Here is a 19,061-nt window from a genome sequence, read left to right as displayed (position 1 = left end):
GAGGGTCGTTAGGGCGCCGACGCGAAGCGTCGAAGCGGCGGACGCCGCGTCGTAGACGACTATCGTCGACCAGTGTACGTTCGTCTTGAACATCGAGCGTATCGCGCGCTCTGTGCAGAAACGTTTTGTCCGGTTGTGCACGATGTTATTGTCAGCGTGAGCATACCAACGGAGGAAACCGTGCGCTTCTCGGAATTAATATGCGATCTACCGCGCGACACTCTCGTAAATATTTTTCTTCCCTCGCAAACTTGCTCGTGACGAGATCGTGTGACGGACCCGTCGGTGCCTAAGGCAAACACATCGCGTTTATTTCTTCTTTCGTTTCATCTCGTCTTTCATCGTTCCTCGTGATTTCTGCTCGATTAACAAACAAACGTATAGATTTCGAGTCTTTAAATCATCGCGTGCATTTCAAGCTCCCTTCTTCGATGAGTCTCCCAGGACCAGTGACTTTTCGATCGTTCGATTTCGGTGTTGACGATGACGATGTTGATAGAGTAAACGGAATTTCGTCAGGAGGATAATTTGGAAGGAAAGGAAAGGAGTAGAGAGGGAAGGCAACAACAGCGAACAGGTTCAGACGTCGGCGAACAAGTTGGCTAATATTTCATTTCGCGGTGTTCTCGGTTGCGCGTGTTTCCATAATGTATGTACGTCGCGATTCTTGTTACCGCGGATGCATCCGTCGGGAAATACAGCCACGCGAACTCGTACGCGGTGTACACGCCGCGCGTTAAAAGTATTCTCTCGTTTAATGCAACTCCTCGAAATTCAAGAGCGTGTTGCACCGAGTACGCGGCGGCACTGCGGTGCACCTCTGCTCTTTCGTTGCCAATCTGAAAGTATCGTTGCATCTTCGATAGATGGATAGATCATAGCTCGCGATCGTTCGACGTCCCAAACCTGAGGAATATTTGTACGCGAAACAGATCGATCGATCGGTGCGCTTAATTTTCCCACGTGTTCGGGGCGCGAGGCCAGATGGAGTGAATTGCGCCGGGCTGTGATCTGTGGTGATCGGTAACTACCCTTTCCGAGGGGATAGGTGTGCGGTCTAGGAATCGGAGGTGAGATGCACGTCGGAGCGAATCGTTCCGCGATGAACTGAACTCGCGCGATTCGGGTGGTGTCCGCGATCGCGGGTCAGAAAAGACGGACGAGATTAAGAGCGGCGAAGAAACGTGCGGAGGGGTGAAAAATGAGGGCCCCGTTGCTGTTGCTGGGGGGTGTCGTGGTATTCTCGGTCGCGGTCGCGAGAGCTTTCTCGTGTGTGTGCTCGCCCTTCGAGTGTGACATTCTCACGGACGACGATTGTCCCGGAGGCCTCACCTGGGATCCCTGCAGGTAAGCCGCCGCGGCAGATCACACGGAGTAATACTTGCGAACCATCCCCTGACTTTCCAACACTCGCAGTCTTTTTTCTCCTCTTTTACCGTTCGCCGTAAATTACCCTTGGAATAAATTGCCCCTATCGAGAAATTGCGTGCAATTAAACTATAAAACTTCTCGTTCTCTTTTTCATCGGGAGTAAAAAATTCTGTTCTTTGCCCGAGAGACGGCGGCGAATTTAATACCGATATATTACCGGTGCACGCCTGAATATTCAGAAGGAACAAAAGCATCGCTCGTTCAAATTTTATGCCGTTCTTCGACCTCATTTCTAGTCCAATCTAGATTAAGCTGTCTCAGTCGCAACACTTCGACTCGAGCGTTTTTCACGTCAGCCAATCGAAATTTCCCGTCGTTGGACATTCCGCGCTGATCGAAATGCGAAAATTGTATCGGAGGGATCGATAGAATCGGTGAAGGTGAAATTCTTCGCAGCGGCTTCCGACAGTTACTGCGCGGATCTAACGTTTATCGCGGCAAAGAATTCCCGGTCTCGAGAGTCCTTCGGGCAGAGTAGCAGAGTCGGTCGACTGTTCGAGTCGCGAGCAGCTTGGAAATGTAGCAGGACAGCCTGCCGGTAAACGAGTTATTTCGGGCAAAGGAGTCGCGTGCTTCAGGATTTCACGTACGGTAAACATTTTACGACCCCCGAATTCCTCTTTGCGAATGCGAGCTGTGTCCCCTTTACGCGACCGGCAATATTCCACCTCATGTACCTGGTTCCTCGCTAAATTCTCGTCTTGTTCCTTCGTCTCCGTTTCGAATGTCCGATTTACCGATTACCCGCTAATCTTCTCTATTTTTTCCCCCGCTTAATTGCTGTCTCTTTAGTTTCATCTACGGAACGTAAACGGTTTAGCTTTTGACGAATAGTTAGGATTTGTGACAGGACTTGGATGTGACCGCGCCTCGGCGCTACTCTCTTTTCCCGTACTCGGAACAATTTCGTTACTTTTGTGCGATGCGACGAATAATTTAATCGCAGTCCGTCTAACGGCCTTCTGGAATCGCGTAAACGCGCTCAAAGCTTTGAGCATTGCGGTGCATCGGTGCACATTTTCCAGCCACGCGTTCCTCCTCCTCAGTTTCGACTTGAAAAAGCTTATCTCGCGACGCGACGCAGTACATACCCAGCGGACATGTCAGTTAACGTTTCAACGTTGAAAGACGTCGCTTATCGCACGGTTTGTTAACTACCATCGCAAGCTTTCCCTTCTCTCTCTCTCTCTCTCTCTCTCTCTCCACTTTTCAGATTTTCACCTGATCATCGTCTACTCACTTTTCCCTCCTTCTTCTCTTCCTTCGAAAGGAAGCTGCGACAAGAACGACGTCGAACATCCTTGACGAAAAACCGATTTATCGAGATGGAGTTTCGAGTTATTAAAGGGATGTATTTCGTTACGATGTAAACCGGACGTGAACGAATCTCGTTCGGCATCGTCCCGGCTACATGTGTCGGGAAAGAAAATTGTTTGGTCGAGAAGTTGGACGAAACGTGATATAAAAGGATTGATTGCCCTCGATCCTACGGCGAGACGGAATAATAAAATTGCTCGTCCTAGTCTGTACAATGTACACCCGGCATCTCCTCCGCTCCGTAGCGTAAGCATTATCTTTAGACGACCGGTATAAAACAGGATAAATTTATGGCTTTATTACGTTTGAATTTGTTTCACAAGGACAAAGACCGGGATGAAAATCGAGTTCACTTTGATGCGATTTCATAAATTCTCTCGCGTTCCCGCGTTCTGCCTGTAATAAATAAAGCTCGGAGCTTGGAGAGAGAGAGCGTAGGTATGAACAGGTGTAATTGTTTCCAGATGCTGCAAGCTGTGCGCTCGCGTCGAGGAGGAGCCGTGCGGTGGCCTTTTTGGCTTTTCCGGAAGTTGCGGCGACGGGTTGCAATGCGTCATCAAAAATCTACTGCCGAATACCCGGGAATTGGACGAAGGAGTCTGTACAAGTGAGTGGTATCGATATCCCTTCGTTTTCATTAGCCTCCCTAGAATCTATTAAGTAGGTACTTTTTTACGTCGTTCCGGGGAGGAAGTAACGGGAGATGAAAAATTTATGAAGCGATTCGAATCTCTTTGCGAGTCGATCTTTAGAATCCCAGCGATTAATAACGTGCGCCGCTTCGTCGAACTTTTCACGATCAATTTTCATCATAGGCCACGGGTTCCTTTTCCTCCCTCTTTCGCTTCCTCTCCTTTTCCACATCGCGATCGTATACCGGCGCCTTCTCCCTAATAGACACGCTCTTGCATACGCATAATGCAAATATTCTAAGAATAATTGTTACACGACGTTGATAATTATTGTTAAACGAGAAGGTGACGAGCGTGTTACGGACGACGTTATCGAGGACAGCCTTTTGCGGTCGTGATTATCGTCGATGTAGGGAGGTAATAATAATATTTTGCCGGGGGCGTGTAACAATCTATGGAAAAATTTCTTACTTCTGCTTGTGTCTGTTTGAAAAGGAGAGAAAAATAGTTGTAGATTGATACGCTCGGAATATCGAGTGACACAATTCCAAAATACAAATCGACCAGGGAAAGTGTAAAGGTTTGAAATAGTTTCGGTACGAAAGTGGAACATTATGGCGATTAAGTTTGCCAAAATTCGTTCATTTCTTACTTGCATCGCCATAGTCGAACGGAATAAGGTAGAAGCGAGGCGGCGCCGTGGTAGACGGTTTAAATATAATATGTATATCCCACGGAGTCAATCAATATCGGTCGATTCTTACAAACGCTTCTCGTAGTTCCCGTTCTCCTCGAGTATATCCTCAAGGGTTGGAGAATTGTGCCGGTAGCAAGAATTGATTTCGAGTAAAAGAGCATTTACAAATTGTTCAGTCCCGAGTTTTTCTGCTCGGTCGTTCGATCGTCGTCTCGAAGACGGCACTACACAAGCTTTATCTCCTCTTCCCGGAACTCTGCCAGCCAGTCATCTTTCCTCTTCACTTTTCCTTTTATTTCTTCTCCTATCGAGCCTCGACCTGCCACCCCTTCTTTCAAACTTCTCAACACTTTGAACTAGTCGAGCCCCGTGACTGTGGACCCGAGAGAAACGAACGGAGACGACTCTGGCCGCGAATTTAATCGAACAATTTTCCCCCTCGAGCCCCGTGTCGTTATTATACAAGTACTTCGCCTCTTGCGTGTCCTACTGGAAAAATACGTTCGCAACGTAGAGACGAACTTTGAGAAAAATTTGAATTCGTTTGGTAGCACTCGCACTCGCACCAATCACACCTCGGGTCGCGTTCCTCTTTTCCACGTACAGTCTCCGTGTGTAATATGCAGAGCAGCGAGGACAAAGTAACGATCTGTTTAGAATTCCGGATTTTATTAACACTCTCGCATGAGTGAACGTAACGTGGCTCCCGTTGCAGATGGCATCCAGCCAATTCCGTGCAACAGTGGCTCGAATTTTTTTTCAGAGGCCAAATGCTATCTGTAATCCTGAAAACTGACACTTGCTTCGACTTGGAATTCTCGATACATTTCGATCGCGTTTACACTTCCTCTTCGACACAAACTTTTCACAGATGCATACGTACGTATATGTAAATACGTGTGTAAGCATATCGTTGTTGCTACTCTTGTGCTCGACAGATACCTCGACCGTCTACCGTGGAAACCGTTAGTTTTACTATCGTCGCTGTTGGTTCATTTCGTTCGCTGGATACGAACGATTTTCAATTTCAAAACGGCGTAATTGGAAACTCGTCGAAAGAGTTTTTCTTGCGCCGAGGTGGTAAAAGAAAATAAAGGAACGGTTCAACTTCAAATCTCCTTCCTTTCGGTCGGATGCCCTCGAGATTCGTGATCCGAGAGCCCACGAATGCTTCAATACTAATTACTCGCACCATCTTCTCTGGTTATTATCTTAAAGTGCCAGCTAATTGAATCACCACGATTCAATTTCACCGCCCCTTTTGTCTGCGAAAACGTCTCTCGTCGGAGACAGCCTATAAAAATGCCGCTAAGGAGTTGCATATTCGCCCTTGAACCTCTATCCTTCCTCGTTTCTATTCGAATCGTTGTTTTACTCGGAGGACTCGTTTGCTGCCACGGAAAGTCTCTCGTAAAGTTTGTCGCGTCAGAGACAAAAAGCAAAATCGAGCAGTTGTAACGCCTTGAATATAGACTGTGTGTACAAGACGACGTGTAGTCGTGCAACGAGTAGAAAGCGTCGAATTTTACGTGATCCCTGGCTGCTGGTGCAGTCCACGGTGAAGAATATGCGGTAGATTGAACGACATCGAAGGAATACGAACATATAGAAGTACGTTTTCCACGGTGGTCGGTTTTAGTTGGACGATCGTTCAAATATTCGCCCAAGATTTTTCTTTCGCCAAACCTTTCGACAACATTTTAAATCAATTTTCGCGGAAGCTCGGTTGGAAAACGTTTAAGAAAAGAACTGAACTGCATACCCCCGTTGAATATAAGCCGATGCATATGCACTGGTACTTGACGTGGAAGCTCGGGTACTCGGTATTCATGGAATATCGTTGCTCGAACGCAAGAGGTCGCGACCAGGGAGGGGGACGAACAAATTAGTTTAGGTCTTTTATCTTTACATTGCCGTGGTTCGCACCGGCACGGGCGCACGCATCGTAAAAATCGAGCGTACGTTTCGCGCGTCGTAAACTTTCCCCGGATAATAGCCTTTTTTCGTCCTGGTTTCGCCATCTTCGCCAGGGCGAAGAGCTTGGGGAGGTTGTAATCGAACTGTTGGAACGAAAGCGATTAATCGGAATACGAATGAAAATGCGAAAAAATCGACGCGAGAGAATATTCCTCGACGAAATTACATAGATCGTTCCGCTCGCTTTTATTCGCCTCGTTTTACAATTTTATCCCGCACATTTTTGTCCAACGCGAGTGGACTTTGTCCATCTCCGATAGGGTGGAAAGTGTCGTTTGCTACGATAGCGCAGTGTATGCAGATTTACGCGTGCAAATTGTAAGCTTTGCACTTGTAAATTAGCACTTATAAATTGGCTAATATCGGGCATATCGTATCCGAGTGGTTCAACGTGCCTACCACTGCCTGTACCCGTACCCGTGCATATAATCGATGTTTATTACCGCGATTTGTATGACGCGCAACTCAATTAACCTGTGTGATTTACTTTAGTGGTCCGCGAGAGCGTTTCACGCAACGCGTCGTTCTATTGCACGCGCGACCAAACTCCTCTATATCCGATCTATTATCGTCGCTGATTCTCCCTTTCTCGCCGCTCGTACCTTCTCTTAAACGGAATTCAAGTACTCTTAAAAGGCTCCCTTTCGGCTGTTACGATAAAGATTTGGAAATGTGTTTGGTCGATAAACGGAGTTTATTCGAAATGTCGAGACATATCTGGAGCAAGGGGAGAAAAAAAGTGCGCGTTGGGGTGGACAAACAGCGAAGCATAAAGGAGAAGGCGATGATTATCTGGCGATAGGACGAGTTGGGGTCCATTGAAACGAGAACAAGGCAGTCCCAACGATCGCAGCCAGTGCGGTTGTGGGAGAAAAGGAAAAAGAAGGAGGAGGAGCGCGGTGGGAGATATCTGAGCATTCACGGGCCATTTCCCCTATGCTGCTCATAATGACGTTATTGCCTTTTGGAGGTTCGGTTGGTTGGAGGTTGGCGGGAAATCGTATCTGAATTCGTTAACCACCGACATTATCGGTTTTCGGCCGATGTACCGGAGATGTAAATTCGTTGGACTCGGGCAACACTCGCGACAAATATTGTGCTCGTCTCTAAACGCAAATTGATTCCGTTCGTACGAATCGAAAGAAAAAAAGAAAAAAGTTTTTATCTTGAAAACGATATTCGTTGGAAACATTTTTAATCCCTTTGTGCACTTACATTTCGTTCAGATGTTATCGAGCCTGTCGGCGCTAGCGTCGGCGCATTGTCCGCCGCGTTACGTATTCAGCGGAGCGCGAAAGGAAAGTTGACGTTCTTTTTGACTTTATCGAGAGGAGAGCCAGCAGGCGGACAGGTGGATTTTTCTTCTGCTTTACGGCAGTTGTTACTTGGTTCGAAAGGGTAGTACCCCCTGTTGCGCGTTCGGTTACGTGGCGTTTACGTAATCTGCGATCGGGTATGGCCTATATCCGAAGCGTGGCTACCTGGTGTGAAGGGTTGAACCGGATTCTACGTTAGGAACGGTGAAAAATACGTCCGAGCTCGAAGCTCGCGATGTTCGAACGCGGGTAACTCGACGCAAGTTGTCGGGGCGTTGGAACGACACGCGTGTACGTAGGTGCATTCTACGGTCCGTGTTCCACGATACTCGTAAATCTTCGGAAACAGAGAGGAACACGACACGGTTCTCGGTCGCGTAGCGCGGCTTTAAGTAAACGACGCGACGGTAGTTACCTTTATTCTTTTCGTACGGTTACGGATTAAAAATTAAATTATGCACGCTCGGGGGAGTTTGGCGGTGAAATATTGACCGTAACACTATCTGCACCAGCCACGTATCCTGTACACACACACACACACACATATGTATATACGAGTACATACATAATGGCGTGTACGCATCGTTTGCACGGTCGCAAAGTGATATCGAGCTCGATTAACCAGCACGAGCACGTCGTACCCTCTTGCGAGTAAGGTGAGATCCTCGGTCAGCCATGAACAACGTTTATGCGATAAATTAATCACACGACACTTCAAAGCTCTGCTGTACGAAACATAATTCTACCAGCGCTTAAGCCTTAAGCGAACGGCTACAGGCAAGGACGATTTTTTAAACGAATCCCGCGTTTTCTATCACTCTCCCCTTATAAGTTATCCTTTGCTCGCGCCCCACCGCTATCGATTCTGCCTCCAGCTACAGATCTCGCGATTATTTCAACTAATAAATTATTTCAACAATAATCGCTTTGCATGTTTTTTTCACGAACGTTGAAACAATTGAAACGGCACTAGGTATTGTGTATTTCCTTGGAATTGTAAGCGTCGTCCTGTCGCTTACGCACACCATGCTATTTCGCTGTAAAGCGTTATTACCTATTTCATTCACGTGAATATACACATGTACGTACAGTTGGCTGACTCGGTGTTCATTAATACGTGCTTCTACCGGTGTGCAAATATGCTCAACAGTTTTTTCAACCAGTGGCAAATACGTTATAACGATGGAAGATTTTAATACAGTTTGAAACAGCATCGGTACGACTCGCTGGTCTTCTATGTCGTTTCGCGAACCGTCACACTGTGATGCTATTTCTCGAATAGCTGGCCAAAATTCAATTTTCGCGTATAGCAGACTTTATATCGGCGCGTTAAACGTCGCTTGAATTTTTTAAATATGTCGATTGGTTGCTGAGATATAGGCCGTTAAACTTGACGAAATTTCTTGGAGAATTTCATTGGTTCAACGTCAAATTTTAATGTTTCGAACTGATTTGGAAAGAAATTTTGGAATTTCTCGAAACGTTATCATCGGGACACTCGGGAGAATTCTCGGTTATAGGTCGCGAGTAATTTCATTCAGGGCTTCTGGTGATAATCACTAGGCTTCGAGGAGGAAATTCGACGCAATTTAATAACCTGATTCCTACTCGAGAAATCTACTTTTAATCAAGGTATCTACGCCGAAATAACGGTGTAAAATCTGATTTGCCACGGACCACAGGTGCGCGATACCGCTTCACCTAGCACCGAGCAAAAATTCACCGAGAGAATGGATCGCGAATTTCCAAGTGTTCTTTCACTCAATTGTATCTCGCTCGCGTAGCATCGATCGTCGCCAGAACTCTGCGCTGGATTACCTAAGTACTTGCACAATGAATCTGTATCGCGAAATCGTTTCATCGATCTTTTCTCCGGATATTATTCGAAAAAATTTTCTAGATAGTAAAGAGAACAGTTTCTTCGCGGATAGCGCTTCCTGCGGAGCTTACGTCACGGAGATTCGAGAGGAAAATTCGGAATTATCGTTGTCGGAAAAGCCTGGCGATACCGGGGTTGGAAAGTCTAGGGACCGAAACGAAATCTCCAATTTCGAAATAGGAATCGTGTTGCTGTTTCTCCCGTTTCTCTTTTACCTAGAATCTTTGGATGGCTGCGTTTCGTTGGTCGCAGAAAATGTACCTCGTGTAATCGCTGGTCGTTATTTATTTAGACCGACAGAGAGTTGAGGGAACGGCGCGGTGCCGCGGAAAAGTATTCCGCGTCCTCGCTCGGTGTCGAGGAGATGCATACACACGCGTCACGAGTGCATGCTATGTTTTATGCAGCAGCGTAGCAGAGATGATTCGCTTTCCAGAGGAAAATCCTTAGCGCGAAAACACGATGCACCTTTCGAACGGTGAAAGTGTCATCCTCGTTGACGCCACCGTTGCCGAGCGAGCTTTCCAAAGATGAATCCGTTCGATTCTACCCACCGTAGTTCGTCGTCCTCCAGTTTTCCGTTTCAAACATGCTCGTATTTTGGCATTACGTAAATCCTCGGATGACTGCTCTCGCACCCTCCACTCCAGTCGTTCCACCGAATACATTGTGCCGGCAGCGCACGGTAGAAATACTACGACCGCGTTTACACCCGAGTGTGCCGCCTTTTCTTCAAATATTCATAAACGAGACGATGAAACGCGCTAAAATCCATTTACTCCCCGTACCCTCTGCACGCTTTACGAACGGCCGAAACATCGCGGCACGATCAAATGTCGTCGCGCCGACCGAACAGTTGCACAAAAACATCGCTGAAAGGTTGAATTGTAAAAAAGATCCCGCTGCGATTCCGTTGTTTGATCGCGTATTTTTCACATTTCGGTTCGCGTAGATACGCGCTACGCTGGAACTGTTTGAAAGGGAGGAACAAAAAGGAGGGGGGAAAAAACAAAACGAAGAAACCTCTCGTGTTTTTTCAATGCACGCACGCCAACTTCTCTCAAAAGAATTAATCTTTACGCGCGGCATCGTTTTGAAAGCATCGCTTTAGACCAGGGAAATGCACGTTTACGCCAACGAATTCGTATTTAATCGTGGGTAACCCTTATGTCCGTCGGGGAGTAATTACGAGATCGAGTCGAGCACGCGTTAAGCTTGGTTTTACACAACGTGTGCATATATTATTAAAACGCAGAGTTGAGTAGTTTTTTCGTTGCAAGCTAATCCAGGATGCGTTGTGCGCGGGTCTCGAGATATCGGTCTAATTGTCCGAGGAAGGAAAAGATGGGAAAGTGGTCGATAACGGTTGGAGTTACGGCGGGGTATTCGATTGGCGGGGTAATGCCGCAATAAAGTCGCAAGGGTCGCGTGTAATAGTTGGTCTGCGGTTGAGAGGCAGGATTGGAGTCGACAGGCTCGTTTCGAATCGAATAAACCAAGAATAGTCCATTTTCAACGACGGATGTTCCTCTGTGGAGTTGCATATAGGTTGCGGCTGCGTGCACACCGCCCACCACACGTGGAATATCAGCGAACCGTGGTGACCCCTCGTATAAACAGTAGTTTGCGTCGCGTCACTTTATTTCGTGCAGATGCACGCTCACGGTTTATACAGATTTATATAGGGAGTAACGCAGGCACCGTACTTTCGCGGAGAAAAATACGAATCGCACGAGTGTAATTGCCGCTTTTTCCAGTCGAGCGGGAATATTTTGATTTTACGCGGGGTTTTCTCTCCTATTTTTGCCAGGCTGATTTGAAACGCGGAAAATTGCCGGCCGGCCGGCTGGCAAAATGCGCCCGAAATGCGCCGCTTCCGATTTACATGGTTAAAGAACGAGCCGCTTTGTTCGCGCGACATTGTTTCCGCGATTTCACTCGCGTCGGTCGCGCGCCAATTTGCATTTACCGCGTGACGTGTCTGGCGTCAGAAACGAATCAGAAACGGTGATATTATTCTATTTTGCTGACCCGATTCTAAAATTCGTCCGTTCGCTTCTCGTAAGGGCAAACGTTCGGAAAACTTGGCGGTCTTTGCGGTCTTTAACGTTCGAGCGAGACAATGGTATCGTTAAGAGGAGAGGGGACGGTGGAGGTTGGAGAAAAGTAAGCCGCATTGAGATTAACAAATGTACGTGACCGGGTTGCGATTTCAATGGAGAAAAAGCAACGCGAGTAACTCTTTCGATTCTCTGTATTTCACAGTTGGCGATTGTTGCCTCGAGATTGCTGACCGAGTCGTACCGTGTGTACGGTGTACGCGAAGCCATGGTAGGAAGCCCAGTTTCTCAACGTCGAGTAACAAATCTTGAGAATGGCTCGTAAGCGAACGCGCGCTGCTGGATGGCATTCCTATGCAACGCTTCGCCTACACTTACGTATGTATCTACCGCCCCGTAACCGCGCGCCCTACGAATTCCGTTAGAACGAATACAAGTGGCCAAAGCCTCCATAGATCACCGTCGCGATTCGGCCCGCGCATATAGAAAGTTCGATACACCTAAGAAAGAAACGTAACTCTGGTAGCCACCTGGTTTCACCCCAGAAAACGTTAAGAAGGAACGTTACTTTAGAAACCCGCTATCGTTCCTTCGGTAAATGAGTGTCGATAAAGTGAAGTTTAACGCAATCACCGAACCATTTCCATTACGCTCTCTCGTCTCTGTACCTACATGTATACTATATCTCCTACATATGTATTTCGCGAAACGTTGCGTATAAAAGGTCGTAAGACGGATAAACGCAGGCATTGTTCGGAATACGCAACCGCAGAATTGTCGCTGTACGAACCGACGGAAGAGATATCCTCGTTATTCGTGGCGCAACGGTAGGTTCGCAGGAAAGCGCAGAAATATATTTCGGGTTTCACGTGTGCACGGTACGGAGTACAGAGGGATAGAGAGAGAAAGAGTAGTTAAGCCAAGGATTCGTTGTGTATCCTGCGAGGTCTATAGGCAGTCCGCCGCGCGGTCTATGTACGGCTGCAATCGATTACTTGCTTTATTTCGCGTGAGCCGCTGTGACCTCACCAAGCTGTGTTATTACATTGCCCGGCTGGTTTGGTGTGGGTGAATGGAAATGCGTCAGTGCGCTCGCGTACTCCAGGATATCAGGCCGATGCTTGGCCGAGTGGTGTGCAATTCGTGACATTACGTGAATCGGTAGGAGACAGCAGATTCCACAAAGAGAGACACACAACGTGTGTGTGTGTGTGTGTGTGTGTTGTAACATCGATGGATGCACGGGATGACCTGAATGCATCCGATGGATTTTCCGATTTTGAATCTGATACTGGATGCTGCTGATCGAGAGAAAGCAAATACGGATAAACTGAAATTTTGGTCGTGTCTTCAAAGACTGTATCGCCCAAGTAAGTAGGTAGGTACTACCTGCAGCGATACCTCTTTCGAATCGAATAGGCTCGATGCACGTTCGATTACGCCAATTTATCCGAGGAATTCGATATTCGATTAGGTTCATTCTGATAGCCTTCAAAGAAGAATTAATTCCCGATCGAACGTCGAGTAAAACGAACATCTCCCCGGTACATCGTTGCGATGTTCAACCTGTTTTCCAGGAATTACCACGCGTTGCAAATTCGCTCGATTGTAAATTGATAAACGCGGCAACGAGAAGCGGCCGTTTTATCGCTGCGCTTTCCGTAGATATCGTGGACGTCTCTTGTTCGGTGAATTTACTACAATTTTCTGCACTATCGTGCATTACGTATACTGTAGAAACAAGCTCGGTTCGCCCCCATAGCTGTTCTCTGTACCTGGAAAGATAGGGATTTCGAAATGAAACGTATACTCTGTAAGCACACGGTGCTTCTGAAACATTCATGATCTCGGTAAAGATCTTTCTATACTACGCATCGGATGGTTGAATCGACCCATTTCCATTGTCATATCGCAACTATACGCCGGTTGACGAATTTTCCTTCTGCCACGGAACGACAGAACTCGGATTTAATTGGTCGATAGAGACGATGTTCCTTTCATTTTCCACGGACGACAGTGGTGCTGTTGCTTCTTCAGTTTCTCTCAATTCAACGCAAGAATTTGTAATTGTCGAGAAACCACGGGATCCGTTGCCGGTTTTCCTGCGATACTTTTCGAGTCGCGCGCGCGCATCGTTCGGCGTAGTAATCGCCGCGTTCTTTTTCAATTTCCCCAACGAGAATAATTCGCTGGATAGAATAGGAGGGTTGTACGGTAAACGTTGTCGGAGTAGGGGTTTCGCTGGGAATAAACGATAATGAACGTGGCTCGTAATTGTCCCAGATCATCGATCATCGTTCACGTGACAGGTAATGAGAAAGCATAGTTTTAGTTTCCGGTTCGTTTAATTGTTACGGACGCGCACGTCGTGCCGGAAAATAAATAGCCGTCAAGCCAGACGGTGCATTCTGATGTCGCTTTTTTCTTTTTTTTTCCATTACACACGCAGGTGGACTTGTAAAAAATCCGCAACTAGTGCACCAGCGCAGACTGATTAAGTCGCCTCTCGTTTCGCGCGTGTAATTTACTTAGCGTCTGACGGTACCGTTATTTTTCATAACACCATTTACTTGGTAACTGTGAATCTGCATCTCGTTGCAATCTCTCGCGGACCGCGACGTGCCGCGAATTTTTCCACCGGCTGCCATCGTATCAGCTTCCCGTCAACGTGGAATACATATTTATTTTACACAGCTATTGATTTCTTGCAACAAAGGCTGATCGAAGATAAGAATCACCTCTGCTCTGTTTACAATTTTTCCACGCCCCTTTTTTCCCTGTTCGAATGTGCCGCGTGCGCGCATATTTCTCGAGCCTCCTGTATCAAATATGCCAAATCAGAAATTCAATACAGTCGGCCGAATGTCTCGGCGTAAAGTACGATTTCTGCCCGGGCTGTCTCTCTAATGTAATAAAAACGGAGGAATTTATCTGTACGCTTTCATAGGTGCGATATACATTTGCGAATGTCGTTTCGACGAGGACGCGTTCAAGAGCGTGGAAAGACGGTCGATTTAAAAAAATATCACAGTTCACTTGGAGCAAAAACCTTTGGATACTCTTGATCGAAAGACGACGATCGCAACGACGCGACGGAGATTCGCTCTCGAAGCGGTCGTCCTCTTGGTGTGTACTTGGCGAACCACGGCCAATTAGCCGGAAGCGCATTCAGACCATTAACTCGAAATGAATTCGCGTTTAGGGTTTGCTTCAGCGTGGAAGCACGATCGGTAAACCGTTCGGCAAATTCGATATCTGGACCGCGCTGCTTCACCATGGATTATTAAACTCATCGATCGAGCCAGCTTTCAAGTTGCTCGTAGCAAAGTTACATCCGCTCCTGTAACAAATACGACAACTCCTCCTTCCTTCTTATTCCTACCGTTCGTCTCTATAAAAGCGAACACTTTTCTGGGTCGTACCATCCGTACGTATAGTACCCTGTAGCATGTTTCGATCGGTACGGCTTCCACCTACCTCCGAAATTGCAGCCGGTCCTAACCATTCGCGTAGTTCTCCCTGGAATCGCAATCCAGTTTTGCACGGCGCTTGTAATTGAATCCGAATTTGTCGTTAGAGTACGTAGCGAGTATCGTTAGGAGACCACATTATATTCTCCCGGGTACGATAGAAGCCTTAGTCCGATCTGACATACATTGTACCTGTCCTGTTTACCGATGTTAGCAACCACGTAATTGCACGGACTTTCTCGTATCGATACGAGCCTCGTTTCTGCCATGAGAATTCTCCTCGTACCTCCAACTTGTTTTTTACACACTTTCCGACGAAAAATTTATTCACCGGCACCAATCACATTTTTTCCCACATTGCATCCAACTTGCAACGCGACCCGGCTACGACAAATGTTACAATAACATCGATACGCACAATTCAAAACACTTGATTCTCGAAAAGCGATAATTGTTTTCGACAAGTTATTTATAAACGCGAACACGCGTACAGAGAGGACGAGAAAGAAACGAGAGAGAGAGAGAGAGAGTGCTTTCGATCTCGGATCCAATCGATGTTTCATCCGCAATTATTCATAGCCAGCTCGCGGGAAAAAGAAAAGTAAATAAAACGGCACGGGGCAAACAAAGCTGTGGCATCGAGACACGTGGCCGGTCGTTGCTACCTGCCACTCTCGTCCGTGCAAAAAAAAAAAAAAAAGAATATAAGTTGGTTCTTGCCCTCTTTTTTCAGAGATTCCGGGTAGATGGAGGAAGCACTGTCCGCACGGACAGGTAATGTCGGAGCCTGGTTGCAACCTAGTATCCGGAGTGACCGTAGAGAACGGGAAGACCGTGTCGACCGGAAAATGCGTTTGTGGACGGTCGGTGCCTTGGTGTCCAAACGATCCGCGGCCCTACGATTATTCTACCGAACACGAGTGCAAGCTCAATTTGGCCGTAAAGATGGGATACGGTAAGTTCACTTCTACTCGGCGGTTCAAGATTACCTTCCGTATCCATTGAACGTATACAATTTCGTACGTATGAACGAAAGAGTGCGTTTGCTTTGAAAAGGAGAAAAGCATGGAATGCGACGCAAATAATCGGGCGTGTAGTCGCGTAACTATTCTACCGGTTGTTTGCATTTCACCAGGATATTGGAAAGGGTAAATAGGGATTGGTGGACAAATCCGTTATATTCCTGTTCTGTATTTCCATTCTTTTTAATAAAGGCCGTCCATTACGGATTGTCAATCTGTCGGTATTACCGTCGGTTATTATACTTTCATAAAATATCGCATCCCCGTGGCATTTCATCGTCGGATAAAATATTCCATTCTTCGGGATTATTTAATTGGGTGATGTACACGTACGCGCGTTCTGTACGCGGAACAGAACGATTGGCTTTTTAGTCTGTTTCGTTTCGACGATAAAGTGTTCACGGGTGAAAGAAAATGAGAATCGTTAAAGTGGATAAAGTACGTGAAAGGAGAGAGCAGAGTTGAAATAACAAAAGTACGGCAGTTGCCCGTTAATGAAAGGAAAACATAAATACACAGTAGCAAAAGAAGGAAGGAACAATGGCGACTAAGAGGAAACGAAAGGTCACGAAGGCGAGAGAGATACACGGCGGCGTTAATGAGAAAAAGACATAACTAGGGGAATGTTTCGTGACGTAACTCTCACTCTCTTCGCTTCTTTGTCTCTGATTAAAGTCACGAAAAATAAGGCTCGCGAGCTCGAGACACACGTACTCTCTCGTATGTTACTCGAAACGTACAACGTCAAAGGGAAGCTTAATTGAAAATCTAAAAACTCGGAGTAGCTTGAATGTAAATTCTACCTGAATAGCTACTACGTATTTACGTATAATATGTGGGGGGAAAAAGCGTGGAGGAGGTAATTACGCGAATGTTGTCTATCGAATAAGCTCGCGATAATTACAGTCGGAGAATTTGGAGTCGTTGCACATACATAAGTATATCGTAGAATCGATAGTTAACTCGTCTTTTCATTGAGTCGAACTTTCAGCAGTCTATTCTAGCACACTTTGGCGTTGAACGTGTAACGAAGTTGTTAGCGAGTGAGTAACAAAAGTAGTTACCTGCACTGGTGCAGAAAGTTAAATTCGATTCGTCGGGAAAAGTTTAATCGTGTACGTACTTTGAAGGTAGAAACCAGACCGATTGTTCTTTTGCGGAGTTAAGTACACGACCGAAAATTTCCAAGTGCATCAAAAAAAAAAAAAAAAAAAAAAAAAAAAGGAAAGACGACGGGAGTGGACGACGAAACTTTCCTTTGTGTTTTCCTTTCACGGCAATAACTTTCAGTTTCAAAATCATCTCCTACCTGTTCTACCCTTCCCGTACGTCACCCTTTAAACGGTCCAAACTTTTTCCCCTTTCGAAATCTACCACGATTTTCCAATGCACCAGCCGTTTACGGAGTTAAGTTCAATTTCTTCATAACGATCTGCGTCACGTACAATTCCGTTTGTGCGTTCGACGGTTAGATCGACTTCGTAACAACTTTACCTTTAATTTATGTATATCGGTCTGTCGCTTCGGTCCCATTTCTTGCCGTACCTCGGCATCCAGCTGCCACGTTTCTCCGTGAAAAATGAAAACATCGAGAGTAACGAACGTACACGTAGGAAACGTACTCCCATCCCGAGTTTTACATATTCTCGTAATATTCGTTATCTCTCGAACAACATTTTCACCTGGTTTCCATAAATCCACGGAGCGATAATTGCGTTTTTAATAACCGCAAGAAACAAAAAAATTTACGGGCTACCTTCTTTCGTGCACTTGAGCTATCACTAATAACTTCATAATTGGGTCATTACACGAACGCTTTATCGATCGCAACATTCAATTAAATCACTTTGCAAGATGTGATGAGGCCACGAGTTCACGCAACTGCAGAGAAGCTGTGTACAAAGGATACCTCGGAATGGAATATCAATGAAGTAAGTCAGAACTTGCTGTTACGCTCGAATTCATAAGCCGGTACAACGTTGATTTTATTGTGTAGCAGTACACGTGTACGTGGTGCAAGCGCAATAAAATACAGCCTGTGATAATTGAGGCAGCGATTTAAAATTATCCGCGACCTGTGACACGGATAAAAGAAAAGATCTTTTCACAGTTGGGCGGGTAGGTTCTTTTGTTCGGGAGAAAGATTCGAGATTGAAGGTGGAGCGTTGGAATAGACTAAACGGATGGTTGATTAGAGCAAAGAGCAGTTACGTGTCTGCAAATATTAATGGCAAATACCACGATGGTTCTCCGAGGAAGATTAACCGAAGGATTTCACGGTCGATACTTCCGTATAACTTTACGTTTGTTTAGGATCCCACGTCGATGTTGCGCAAAATTTACTTGCCATATTAGCCGTTCGGTAATCTATTCAATTATTTGCATAACAAATGTCCTCGGATAGATGAAATATCGAGTGGCTCAAGTACGTGTAAACTCATAATCTGCAATGTATCCATGTTGATCATTTTCTCGAGATAATTCACAAAGTTTCCGAAGCTGTTCGATTATTAGGTACGATTCGCAATCTTCTTTCCAAGATCGGGGGGAGAAACGTTCATCTGTTTAAAGCTCGCTGTATTTGTTTGTAGAATCGTCTTGTTACGTAATCTAATGAAGCGCGTTAAGAAAGTAACGATTTAATTGATTTGCGCGGAGCACGTTCTGCGACAGCATGTACATAGCTCCTTGGTCTGACGTTGATCAACTTCTGTTTCAGATGGCCTCTTTAATCCCGGAAACACGGCAAGCGACGACGTTGAAGGTGAGTCACTTTTAGCCAATTTCCAAAGTTTCTGCCAGGAGTTTTAATTGAGTGTGTTTAGTATTCATCGGCGATTGAGTTTAAGGGATTAAAGTGAAATTACACGAGTACGCTTGCGTTAACGAACTGTACTCTGTATTTCACAGTTTTCCCGGACCTTTTATATTATTATCCGGACGGTGGATCGTCGAGAAAGAAAATATATCCTCAAGGAACAACGCATCCGTCCTTCGTAATACATTTTATCCAATTTCGTCGAATTTTCCACTATTTTTTTCGTTACCTGCACATCTCTCCGTATTATTGCGATAATAATAAAATGAAATTTATTCCCGATGAAATTCCCCGTCGCTCTTTAGTCTGAAACGCGTAAATTTTTGTTAGTTCTCTCTAGTTTTACGCATCGACCGACAGCTGTTAATATCGCCCATAAAAACTGCACGTTTCTCGTCTCTCGATAAAAATATCCCATTATATTCTTGGTAATAAAAACCGA

At 45.9% G+C, this 19,061-nt stretch overlaps 1 protein-coding gene across 2 annotated transcripts in view; it reads left to right on the top strand.

Moving 5' to 3' along the window:
* Positions 1-83: 83 nt before the first annotated feature.
* Positions 84-19,061, top strand: part of LOC108580204 (cysteine-rich motor neuron 1 protein) — an 86,655-nt gene continuing 67,677 nt past the window's right edge. Inside the window, exons 1-5 of one of the 2 annotated variants that reach the window (XM_017943910.1) lie at positions 84-156; positions 1,049-1,347; positions 3,213-3,355; positions 15,513-15,734; positions 18,521-18,565. In XM_017943910.1, coding sequence (XP_017799399.1) covers positions 1,202-1,347; positions 3,213-3,355; positions 15,513-15,734; positions 18,521-18,565 — 556 coding nt within the window. In that variant the 5' untranslated portion in view covers positions 84-156; positions 1,049-1,201. Of the gene's footprint in view, positions 226-1,048; positions 1,348-3,212; positions 3,356-15,512; positions 15,735-18,520; positions 18,566-19,061 lie in introns of both variants that reach the window. The other variant, XM_017943909.1, reaches the window with a different exon arrangement.

This window comes from Habropoda laboriosa, unplaced genomic scaffold (genome assembly GCF_001263275.1).
Source record: "Habropoda laboriosa isolate 0110345459 unplaced genomic scaffold, ASM126327v1 scaffold2, whole genome shotgun sequence".
Classification (NCBI taxonomy): Eukaryota; Metazoa; Arthropoda; class Insecta; order Hymenoptera; family Apidae; genus Habropoda; species Habropoda laboriosa.
Note: the sequence above shows the minus strand (reverse complement) of the source record. Positions and strands in the feature narration are given on the sequence as shown.